Source organism: Anomaloglossus baeobatrachus, chromosome 11 (genome assembly GCF_048569485.1).
Source record: "Anomaloglossus baeobatrachus isolate aAnoBae1 chromosome 11, aAnoBae1.hap1, whole genome shotgun sequence".
Lineage (NCBI taxonomy): Eukaryota > Metazoa > Chordata > Amphibia > Anura > Aromobatidae > Anomaloglossus > Anomaloglossus baeobatrachus.
In genome coordinates this window covers 121,676,911-121,689,465 of record NC_134363.1, presented here as the reverse complement: position 1 = coordinate 121,689,465, position 12,555 = coordinate 121,676,911, and the positions used below count along the sequence as shown (strand labels likewise).

Genomic DNA, 12,555 nt, shown 5'->3' with positions numbered 1-12,555 from the left:
GTGTGTGTGTGTGTGTCTACATGAACAAAAGGATTTTGAATCGCAAACTTTTTCTATGAAGTGGGAAATAAAAATGACTGCTATAAAGCTTAGTACCAGTGCATATGAAATGTTTATGGCTGTCCTGTGCCATTCTGCACTTGCCTCACGTTCTTGTAATACACTAGCAGGATTTCTTTGTTCGACACCTCACATTTTGTTCATCTTTTTAAATCTTATTTTTATATGATGTGCAGGATTCGTCAAGTAATTGACGTACAGAAGAAATTACAAGTAGATGTGAAGATGGCGATCCTGCAGATTATGAAGGAACTTAACAAGCGTGGAAAACTGCTTGTTAATGATATGCAGGTTTGATATTTTTAATTTAAAAAAAAATACATGTGTCAAGGGAGAAGTTTAGTTGAAGATAGCTAATGGTATCTTTTAGGATATTCAGAGGCCGATGCCGTATTAGCTATATATCAGAGATGACAATGAATCAGACAATGATCACACAAGACGTGTTCTCTTTGAGCAAGCTTCACCAACTGAACTTGTGTATTGGATAGATTCAATTATACAGAATGCATCATTGACCTTGGGACTAAAACAGGGAGTTAAGGGAGTATTCCCCTCCCCAATCTTTCCCAGTATGCTGTAAAATAAATCTGTTCATTATACATTCTTTCTATGTGAAACTACTGGTAAAACCTTTGCTCATCGTTATGAAAACTTTCACTGTTTGTACATCCTGTTCATTTATTCTTGGTAACCCCTCCATGAATATACAGCTTAGAATCATATTATAGGTCTGTGCGATTGCTATATAGAAACAGATAATTATGCAACTACATCTTTTTTTTTTTTTTTTCATACACTGATAATCTTATTACGTTAGAACAAACAAGCTATAGCTCTTTCCACCTCCACACGTGAAATCTGTTCTAACCCCCTTCTTAATGTGTGATGTGCTACATCATACACAATAGCCAAGGTTGACTTTATGCTTATCAAGTTAGTCCAGCGCAACCTTTACACATTCAAATATTTGGCTTAACTTTTTTTTTCTTCTAAACTAGTTTGCTTCTTTTTACTCTCCCATAGAAAGTAACAGAAGGACAACAGGATAAATTGGAGAAACAGCACTGGAATATGACCAAACTTCAAAAGCACCAGGAACACATTCTCCGCTTTGCTACCTGGGCACTGGAAAGTGATAACAATACAGCCTTGCTGCTTTCTAAGAAACTGGTACAGTAAACACTTCTCATATAGGTTTACCCTTCTGGTTAATGCAACTACTTCTCTCTGACTTATTGTTTGTGTATTTAGATCTATTTCCAACTGCATCGTGCACTAAAAGTGGTTGTGGACCCTGTTGAGCCACTGGGAGACTTGAGATTCCAGTGGGATGCTGATACCTGGACAAAACATGCAGAATTTTTTGGTGAGACTTCATTATTTTCTAAATAAACAGACTGATACTTCCTGAAATGCAAGTGTGACTAGTTGCATGCCAAACATGAGCTATATTATAACACAGTTGCACTCTATAATGCGAAGGTGTGATCAATGAATATAGGAATATGAGCATACACTACTGTTGAGAAAATATATTGATTGTGTATCCAATGTCAAGGCGTACCTCTAATGTTGGGTTCTTGTCGTCTACTGTAAGGGTGCGTTCCCATGATCAGTGTTTGCTGTGTTTTGGATGCAGCATGCTTCAGTTGCGTCCAAAATGCGTTCTATAGTGCAAGCATAGTTGATGGGATTTCTAGATATCCCATTCCCACTGTGCTTGTTTTTTCCGCAGCAAACACTGACCTACGGTGCGTCTTTCCAGACCGCAGCATGTCAATTGTTTGTTTTTCTCCGGATTCGCATGCATCCTCCGTAGGGAGAACACAAGCGAGAGACCGCAGCGCCCCGAACCCTAATCGTGGGTACAAGCAGCCTCTGTCTCCTGCGTAGGAGACTCGCGGACCCGCTACGTCCGGAGAGTCCTGATCATGGGCACATATCCTAATGCTTCTTTGGGTTAAAAATCAGAAATGTCCTCATCCCCACCCAATCAGTTAGATTTTGTCCTTTGTGTAATCCAATCTATCAGGCTAATTCTCTGCTGTAGCTTTATCTTGTGTATCTCCACTCCACCATGGCAGCTGTTGTCATCGCTACATGAAATCATTTTTATATTTTTTTTTTTTTCGTTATTTTGGGGAGGTAAAGATTCATGCTTCAACTTAGACAATATATATTAAACACTGCATCTTTATTGTAGCTGTGTATTGATAAGCCATAAACTATGGGTCTAGGATGACCTGTGCAAGGCAGGTCTTTAGTGGCTTCAATGCTAGACTGGTACATGCCTTTCCTTTTAAAGGGAATCTGTCACAAAGTTTTTGCTACCCCATCTGAGAACAGCATAATGTAGAGATGGAGACCCTGATTCCAGTGGTGTCTTACTGAGCTGCTTGCTGTAATTTTGATGTTTCCTCTGCTGCTGATCTAGCATTTATGCAAAGCTCATGAATATGCTGGACTACCTGGCAGCATGCTAAGTAGTCCTCTAATGACAAAATCACTGTTTAATCAACAGTTAAAGGGGTTGTCCGACATAACAAAAATGTTTGAGTTTAAGCTAATCTGTGCTGTATTGTCATATAAACACCCCTACATTGTTATTTCTTTGTCGCTCCATTGGGAGACCCAGACAATTGGGTGTATAGGCTATGCCTCCACACCCAATTGTCTGGGTCTCCCAATTGGAGCTAGAAGAAAAGGAATTTACGGTAAGTAAACAAAATTCCCTTCTTTTTGTTTCTTTGTCGCTCCATTGGGAGACCCAGACAATCGGGTGTATAGCTACTGCCTCCGGAGGCCACACAAAGTATTACACTTTAAAAAGTGTAACCCCTCCCCTCTGCCTATACACCCTCCCGTGCATCACGGGCCCATCAGTTTTATGCTTTGTGTTGAAGGAGGCTGACACTCACACAATGCTCCACATTTTAGTCAGCAGCAGCTGCTGATTAGATCGGATGGAAGAAAAGAGGGCCCCTAACAGGGCCCCCGGCATGCTCCCTTCTCACCCCACTGAGTCGGCGGTGCTGTTAAGGTTGAGGTACACATTGCGGGTACAGGCAGGAGCCACATGCCGTTTTCCTTCCCCATCCCTTAGGGGCTCTGGGTGAAGTGGGATCCTAACCGGTCATCCAGCCACTGGGACCGGGCTCCCTTCGCAGCCCCTGGGGGAATCTGCCGGACAGGAGACTGAGTATCGTCAGGGAAGGACCCTGCATCTACAGGTACTCTGTGTCCCCTTTGGGACGGTGCATGAAGCACCTGGGCCTCAGACGCTGCAGCGACTGCGGTGTGATTTTTTTTTTTTTTTTTGACCGGGACTACCGCGCCGACCGTGCCTGTTTGCCGGCCGCGGTTTTTACTTTAGTCCCCGGATTTTGCGGCCTAGTGTATTGAACTCCCGCCCCTGGGCCTGCCAGTCAGGGGGAAGGGCGGGACGGTCGGTATGACGCAGACAGTGAGGGCTGGAGCACACTTCGCTGTCCTCCTCCCCCCTCACTGATCACTATGGGGCACAGATTCCCGCACTTTTGTGGTTCCGCCCTCGGCTCCCTCCTCCCCTCGGAACGCCGGCAGCCATTGTTATATGGAGATTCTGCCGGTGGAGGATCTCAGAATGTGCACTGCAGCTCTGGGAGAGGGGGTTCCTAACCGGTCGCCATGCACTGGGACTGGGCTCCATCTGCAGCCCCTGAGGGATTCTGACGGACAGGAGACTGGACATGATCAGGGACAGAGCCCTGCATCCATAAGGTACTCTGTGTCCCCTTTGGGGACGCTGCATGCAGCACCTGGGTTACAAACGCCGCAGCGGTTGCTGTGTGGTTTGTGAGACCGGGACTACTGCGCCTGTTTGCCGGCTGCGTTTTTAACTTTAGTCCCCGGCTCTTGCGGCCTAGTAGCATATACTCCCGTTCCCGCCAGTCAGGGGTAACGACGGGACGGCCGACTGGACGTCGGCAGTGAGGGCTGGAGCATACTTGGTATCCTCCTCCCCCCTCACTGTGCACTGTGGGGCACCAGTTTCCCAATCGGGGGCTGGCCTCCCTTGGGTGCCGAAGTATATGTATGTATGTATGTATGTATGTATGTATGTATGTATGTATGTATGTGTGTGTGTATATATATATATGTGTATATATATATATGTGTATATATATATATGTGTATATATTTATTTTATATGATTTCACTGTTCGGCAGCACTATTTGCTTTTGGCTATATACCCTCGCTGATTACTAAGTGGTGACAACAGCAGGTCGTCCGCAAACAGTATGGGTGCCAAGGCACAGGCTTTCTTTGCAACCTGTACCTCTTGTGCGGCTATATTGCCGGCAGGTTCCACCTATCATCGTTTGGCCCCTGGGACACTCACTCAGCCGGAGCCTCCGGCACTGGTGGGACCCTCGGCTCAGGTGGTACCACCGGTTTCCACTGCACAGATGGCAGGGACAGAGTTTGCACGTTTGACTGAGCAACTCTCTGAGTCGCTTTCACATTCCATGGCCCAGTCTAGAACTGAGGGGCTGCTAAGATACTGGAAGCTTTGCAGTCCAGACCGGTAACACAGGGCCTGGGCGCTGTGAGTTCATCGCTCCCAGGCCCCTCTGGGTCGGTACAACAAGGGGCTCCTGGGGTAACACCCAGATCCCACGGTGAGATCTCCGACACGGACCGCGGCCTCAGACAGGCTAACCGGGCTCGCTGGGAACCTTCCACGACTCCATCACGCTGTTCGGGGTCTCAGCTTGAGGACTCTCGGGAGAATGAAGCGCAGGTCGCAGCTCTGACCCTGACGTTGCTCTCAATCTGGATACACCTGAAGGGGACGCCATAGTAAATGATCTTATAGCGTCCATCAACCAGGTGCTAGACCTCTCTTCCCCATCTTCTCCTATGGAGGAGTCGGCTTCACAGCGGGAAAAACACCAGTTTAGGTTTCCCAAATGTACACGGAGTACGTTTTTTCGATCACTCTAACTCCAGAGAGGCTGTCCAGAAGCACAGAACTTTCCGGACAAGCGCTTTACTAAGCGCCTTAATGACACACGTTACCCTTTCCCCCACTGACGTAGTTACGGGTTGGGCTCAGTGTCACAAGGTGGATCCTCCAGTCTCCAGACTGGCGGCTAGATCCATAGTATTAGAGGCAGATGGTTCATCCCTCATGGATGCCACTGACAGGCAGAGGAACTCTTCTGCATGGCGGTCTAAGTCACGTCCTCCAAAGACCACCGGAGGCACCGTCTCCAAAGCGGCCTCCTCATGACTTTCGGCCTCCCCAAACCGCATCCTCGGTCGGTGGCAGGCTCTCCCGCTTTTGCGACGCCTGGTGGCCACATGTCCAAGACCGATGGGTGAGAGACATTCTGTCTCACGGTTACAGGATAGAGTTCAGCTCTCGTCCTCCGACTCGTTTTTTTTCAGAACATCTCCGCCCCCCGAACGGACCGTTGCGCTTTTCAGGCGGTGGACACTCTGAAAACAGGAGTGGTGATCCCCGTTCCCCTTCAGGAACGCGGTCGCGGTTTTTACTCCAATCTGTTCGTGGTGCCAAAAAAGGACGGCTCATTCCGTCCCGTTTTGGACCTCAAATTGCTCAACAGAAACCAGGCGGTTTCGCATGGAATCCCTCCGATCTGTCATCGCTTCGATGTCCCAAGGAGACTTCCTAGCAGCAATCGACATCAAAGATGCCTATCTCCATGTGCCGATCGCTCAAGAGCATCAACGCTTCCTGCGTTTCGCCATCGGGGACGAACACCTTCAGTTTGTGGCACTGCCTTTCGGCCTGGCGACAGCCCCACGGGTCTTCACCAAGGTCATGGCATCCGTCGTAGCGATCCTACACTCTCAGGGCCACTCGGTGATCCCTTCCCCAGACGATCTTAGTCAAGGCACCCTCACGGGTGGCTTGTCAACACTGTCTGACCGTTGCTCTGGAGACTCTCCAGAGGTTCGGGTGGATCATCAATTTTCCAAAGTCAAAATTGTCTCCGACCCAGTCACTGACGTACCTCGGGATGGAGTTTCATACTCTCTCAGCGATGGTCAAGCTACCGCTGGACAAACAGCGGTCGCTGCAGACTGGGGCGCAATCCCTTCTTCGGGCCCAGTCGCACCCCTTGAGGCGCCTCATGCACTTCCTTGGGAAGATGGTGGCAGCAATGGAGGCAGTTCCATTTGCGCAATTTCATCTGCGTCCTCTCCAATGGGACATTCTCCGCAAATGGGACAAGAGGCCGACGTCCTTAGACAGGAACGTCTCTGTCTCTGGAAGCCAAGACCTCACTTCAGTGGTGGCTTCTCCCCACTTCTCTGTCAAAAGGAAAATCCTTCTGCCCCATCCTGGACTGGGGTCACGACGGACGCGAGCCTGTCAGGATGGGGAGCGATTTTTCTCCACCGCAAGGCTCAGGGAACCTGGACTCCGACAGAGTCCTCCCTTCAGATCAATGTTTCTGCAGATAAGGGCAGTGTATCTAGCCCTCAAGGCGTTCCATCGGTGGCTCGAGGGCAGGCAGATCCGCATGCAGTCGGATAACGCCACGGCGGTTGCGTACATTAACCACCAGGGCGGCACTCGCAGTCGTCAAGCCTTCCAAGAAGTCCGGCGGATTCTGCTGTGGGCGGAGGCCACAGCCTCCACCATCTCCGCGGTTCCCATTCCGGGCGTAGAAAACTGGGAAGCCGACTTCCTCAGTCGCCAGGGCATGGACGCGGGGGAATGGTCTCTCCACCCGGACGTGTTTCAAGAGATCTGTTGCCGCTGGGGAACGCCGGACGTCGATCTCATGGCGTCTCGGCACAACAACAAGGTCCCGGCATTCATGGCACGGTCTCAGGACCACAGAGCTCTGGCGGCGGACGCCTTAGTTCAGGATTGGTCGCAGTTTCAACTGCCTTATGTATTCCCTCCTCTGGCAATGCTGCCCAGAGTGTTGCGCAAGATCAGGTCCGACTGCCGCCGCGCCATCCTCGTCGCTCCAGATTGGCCGAGGCGGTCGTGGTACCCGGATCTGTGGCATCTCACGGTGGGGCAACCGTGGGCGCTCCCAGACCGACCAGACTTGCTATCTCAAGGGCCATTTTTCCATCTGAATTCTGCGGCCCTCAACCTGACTCAGGCCATTGAGTCCTGGCTCTTAGCGTCCTCAGGGTTGTCTCAAGATGTCATTGCCACTATGAGACAGGCCAGGAAACCAACGTCAGCCAAGATCTATCACAGAACTTGGAGGATCTTCTTAGCCTGGTGCTCTGAGAGGGGGTTTTCCCCCTGGCCGTTTGCCTTACCCAGGTTTCTTTCCTTCCTTCAATCGGGATTGGACAAGGGTTTGTCTCTCGGCTCTCTCAAAGGTCAAGTCTCGGCGCTTTCCGTGTTTTTCTTTGTCGCTCCTAATTGGGAGACCCAGACAATTGTCTGGGTCTCCCAATTGGAGCTAGAAGAAAAGGAATTTACGGTAAGTAAACAAAATTCCCTTCTTTTGCAAAAGCGTCTAGCCAGGCTTCCGCAGGTCCGCACGTTCCTGCAGGGAGTTTGCCACATAGTCCCACCTTACAAGCGTCCGCTGGAACCCTGGGATCTCAACATGGTTCTACGGGCTCTTCAAAAACCACCTTTTGAGCCGCTGTGGGATGTCTCTCTATCACGTCTTTCGTGGAAGGTGGCATTTCTAGTGGCGGTTACTTCACTCCGTAGAGTGTCAGAGCTTGCAGCGCTGTCATGCAAAGGCCCTTTCCTGGTATTTCACCAGGATAAGGTGGTTCTGCGTCTGGTCCCGGACTTCCTCCCTAAGGTGGTGTCCACTTTTCATCTCAATCAGGATATCTCCTTACCTTCATTTTGCCCTCATCCAATTCACCAATATGAAAAGGATTTGCATTTGTTAGATCTAGTGAGAGCACTCCGGATCTACGTGTCTCGCACGGCGCCACTGCGCCGCTCTGATGCGCTCTTTGTCCTTGTCGCTGACCAGCGTAAGGGGTCGCAGGCTTCAAAGTCACCCTTGGCTCGGTGGATCAAGGAACCGATTTTTGAAGCCTACCGTTCTTCTGGGCTTCCGATTCCTTCAGGGCGGAAAGCCCATTCTACCAGAGCCGTGGGTGCGTCCTGGGCATTGCGGCACCAGGCTACGGCTCAGCAGGTGTCAGGCAGCTACCTGGTCGAGTCTGCACACTTTCACGAAAACACTATCAGGTGCATGCCTATGCTTCGGCAGATGCCAGCCTAGGTAGGCGAGTCCTTCAGGCGGCGGTTGCCCACCTGTAAGAGGGGGCCGTTGTTTCGGCTCTTTTTATCGAGGTATTCTTTTACCCACCCAGGGACTGCTTTTGGACATCCCAATTGTCTGGGTCTCCCAATGGAGCGACAAAGAAGGGAATTTTGTTTACTTACCGTAAATTCCTTTTCTTCTAGCTCCTATTGGGAGACCCAGCACCCGCCCCTGTTCCCTTCGGGCTGTTTGTTCTTTTGTGTACACATGTTGTTCATGTTGAATTGTTCTTTTGGTTCATGGTTTCAGTTCTCCGAACATCCTTCGGATTGAATTTACCTGAGACCAATTTATAAGTTCCTCCTTCCTGCTTTGGCACCAAAACTGATGGGCCCGTGATGCACGGGAGGGTGTATAGGCAGAGGGGAGGGGTTACACTTTTAAGTGTAATACTTTGTGTGGCCTGCGGAGGCAGTAGCTATACACCCGATTGTCTGGGTCTCCCAATAGGAGCTAGAAGAAAAGGAATTTATGGTAAGTAAACAAAATTCCCTTCTTTCTAACTTCTGTTCCTCTTGAATTCACCCTTTATTCTCTGCAGCTTCTTGTTTACATTCAGCTCCAGCAAACTGACCACTTCCTGTGCTAAACCTCCCAGTCACAGCTGGCACCGCCCGGCCTCTCTGTCCAGCCCCACCCCAGTGTCCAGCCTCGCCCCCTGCACACAGTCCCTGTCAGTATATTCTGCCCCAGCACCTGACCTGTTATCACTACAGCATTGCAAATAACAGCCCCACATCGGGCTCTGCACCCCACACCACATCGGGCTCTGCACCCCACACCACATCGGGCTCTGCACCCCACACCACATCGGGCTCTGCACCCCACACCACATCGGGCTCTGCACCCCACACACACACCTAGAGTTATATAATATAAATTATCCCCCTCATGCACTCTTCTCTCACTGCACTGTCTCCTCTGCCCCCCAGCACTCCCCTGTCTCTCACCCCCATGAACTCTCGTCTCTGCCCCCCCGCTGTGTCACCCATGATCTCTTCTCTAGCCCCCCACTCTGTCAGCCGTGGACGCTCTTCTCTAGCCCCCTCCCCCCACCCCCTGCTCGCTCTCCCTTCTCACTCGTGCAGCATGCTGTCTCTTCTCCGTGCTGTGATGATTCCAGTGTCCCATACAGAGCTCCGTGCTGTTGTTCGCTGGTGTCAGGTGACATCCCTGCTTCTGACTGTATTCAGAAGCCAGGAGCATGGGAGGCTGCAGTCATAAGAGACAGTGCACGGGGGAGGGGGGTCACAGTTGCCCGGGCACCATACAACATGAGCTGAGGACACTGTTGGGCAAACAGCGCTCACTGTGTCCTAGACAGAGGGCAACCCTGTGTTTGTCCATCACATACAGTGCAGAGATAGCAGCGCACAGGGAGGGGGGCGGGGCTCATCGCACTGTACAGCCCAGCAGGGTGGCAACATGCAGTGGCAGATTTGCATGTCAACATGGTCCTGCCCGTGTTGACATGAAATGACCGGAAGTAGCAAAATCACAGCAGGAGCAGTCACATGACCGCTCTTAGCCTGGGGAGAGGGGCTGACAGCAGGGCAGGTAAGTGGTCTCTATCTACTTACCTGCCCCAATGTAGCCCAATAGTGTAAATGATAAAAAAAGCAAAATAAGCCGGATAACCCCTTTTAATTATCAAAACTACACTAAGCAGCCGAGTAAGTGAAACACTGCTGCAATCAGGATCTCTGCCTCCACCTTATGCTGCTCTCAGATTAAATGTTAAAAAACATTTAAATGTTTACCTAAGGAGATTTCCTACAGGAGCGAGGCAGATAGTAGCTGCCGTGGCCAGCTTCGGACTAGTCACCTTACACAGTCGCTCGCTTTTCAGACGTGGGTTCCCCCTGTGAAATTCTAGCGTTTCAGGGCAAATCATTGCTCCAATAATACAGCCTGACTGTTATTCATGCCGTTCTGTGGTTCAGACACCATATGTCAGGTACTTTTTAATACAATTTGTATGTTGTATTTCCAGCCTTTTAGATACTAAAAAAAAAAAAAAAAATTGTATCAATGAAATAAGTGCTTGATTTATATCCGGATTGTCCTGAAGCCTTGACTTTTGTATATGCAACGGGTGAAATTCATGTGACATGTTCAATATTTATCACCAAATGTCTAACAACCCATCCAATCTACACATGCAAAGACATCAAACCATAGATGTCCATAAATGGTTTTGTAGCAATGCGAAATTACACGTGGAAAAAGTATTAAACACATGCAGAAAAATGTACAAAAATCAGCCATGAAAATGGCGTAATGACACCAGCTGAAATCTCGGTAATTAGAATGGAGATCTGCCACGTAGTGAAAAATAGATCTGGTTCAACTGATGGCTTATAAAAAGGTGTTTTATTACCAAGGTGCCACACACAAAATATCATGATGGGTAAAACTAGTGAGCGGTCTCATGACTTTACAACCTTATTGTTGCAAAACATACTGATGGCATTGGTTACAAAAGAATTTCTAAACAAAGTTCTGGTGAGCACTGTTAAAGCCATACTCCAGAAGCGGAAAGAACATGGTTTCACCATAAACTGGCCATGACTAAATGCTTCCCACAAGATTTTTAGACAGAAATGAAAAGAATGATCAGAAAAGTTGTCCAGGAGCTAAAGGCCACCTGTGGAGGGCTACAGCAAGACCCAGAATCAGCAGGTACAATTGTTTAATAAAAAAAAAAAAAACTAATGCACTCCAGCCTCCATGGCCTGTATGCACACTCATCACACAACTCCATTGCTGAACAAACAGCATGTTCAAGTTTGCTCAACATTTAGACACAGCCTGTGAAGTACTAAGCGAATATAGTCTGGTCAGATGGGACTAAACTGTAACTCTTTAGATGCCATAATTCACACAATGTTTCGAAAGGCAACTGCATATCACCCCAAAACACCATACCAACAGTGAAGTGTGGAGGTGGGAACATCATTGTATGGGGCTGGTTTTTTTTTTTTTTTTTTTTTTTAATACGGCACTGGCAAACTTAAGTTAATGTACTGAGACATTATTGATTTAAAAAGCAGCTGCCATCTACCAGGATGATTAAATAACGGATTTTTCAGCAAGATAAAGATCCCAAACACACAGCCAAGGACACTCTTAATTGGTTTCAGAGAAAATAAAGTTGCTAGAATAGCCGAGCCAATCACCTGGCCTGAATCCAATAGAAAACTAAATTGAAGGAACTGAAGCTCTGAGTTCATAGAAGCCCATGGGACCTTCAGGATTTGATGTGTTGGGTTGAAGAATGGGCCAAAATTGCACCTGAGCAATCCATGCAACTAGTTTATTCATACAGGAGGTGTCATTATCAAAGACGCCTGTAAAAAGCATTAAATACATTTCAGTAAGAGTTCAATACTTTTTCCCTGTCACTTATTATTACACACAATTTATGAACATCTATGGTTTGATTTCTTTGCCTGTGTGCACTGGATGGGGTTGGTACTGACATTTGGTAGGGATTTCAGGTCAACAGTGCTTTCAGAAAATATTTACTTTGAAAATTGACCTGTTTAATATTTTTCACCCGCTGTGTGTAGATTAGATATAGGTGTGAATTGGATTTATAGATCTCCATTGTTGCAGTGGTAATGGATAAAACATTAGAAATGTTACTTAATACAATGAGATTTTTTTTTTTTTTTTTTTCCAGGTAAGATTGTGTCTGATAAAGCAGGGGTTTTGTCAACAACTGCTCAGGCAATGAATTCCTCAGTCCTGACACCACTTACCAACTTCAACCCAATGGTGCAGAATAGAGGAAGGGCTGGTGCTTCTGGGAGAGCTGCTATGGGGAGCTTCATGCAGGTACTGTTTGGCCACTGTTAGAAATGGCCTTTCAACCATTCTCAGCAACTATTTGTAGAAACTAACCAAATTTTATTTTTATTCCTTTTACAGTCCATGGATGACTATGATGGAGGTATGTGATTTAAAAAAAAAAGAGGGTGTTTAGACTGTTCTGCTTGAGGTTTACTTGTAATAACCTTGATTTTGTTCCTTCAGAAGGTGAATCATCTGGATTAGATGCTATGGGTGGACAGAAAAGGTATGTATGCTTATTTATTTTATTTCTCTGTATATTAGCACTAGAAGTCCCAGAAATTTCGAGCGCCCCCCTGCAGTCCCGAAAGAGGGTCAAATGACCCTTAGTCCAAAACTCTGATGGCTCCAATTAGC

At 48.0% G+C, this 12,555-nt stretch overlaps 1 protein-coding gene across 1 annotated transcript in view; it reads left to right on the top strand.

Moving 5' to 3' along the window:
- Positions 1 to 12,555, top strand: part of TRIM28 (tripartite motif containing 28) — a 75,674-nt gene that overhangs the window by 36,695 nt on the left and 26,424 nt on the right. Inside the window, exons 6-11 of the mRNA XM_075328696.1 lie at positions 237 to 351; positions 1,087 to 1,233; positions 1,315 to 1,429; positions 12,029 to 12,183; positions 12,277 to 12,298; positions 12,382 to 12,424. Of these exons, the coding sequence (XP_075184811.1) occupies positions 237 to 351; positions 1,087 to 1,233; positions 1,315 to 1,429; positions 12,029 to 12,183; positions 12,277 to 12,298; positions 12,382 to 12,424 (597 nt within the window). The remainder of the gene's footprint in view (positions 1 to 236; positions 352 to 1,086; positions 1,234 to 1,314; positions 1,430 to 12,028; positions 12,184 to 12,276; positions 12,299 to 12,381; positions 12,425 to 12,555) is intronic.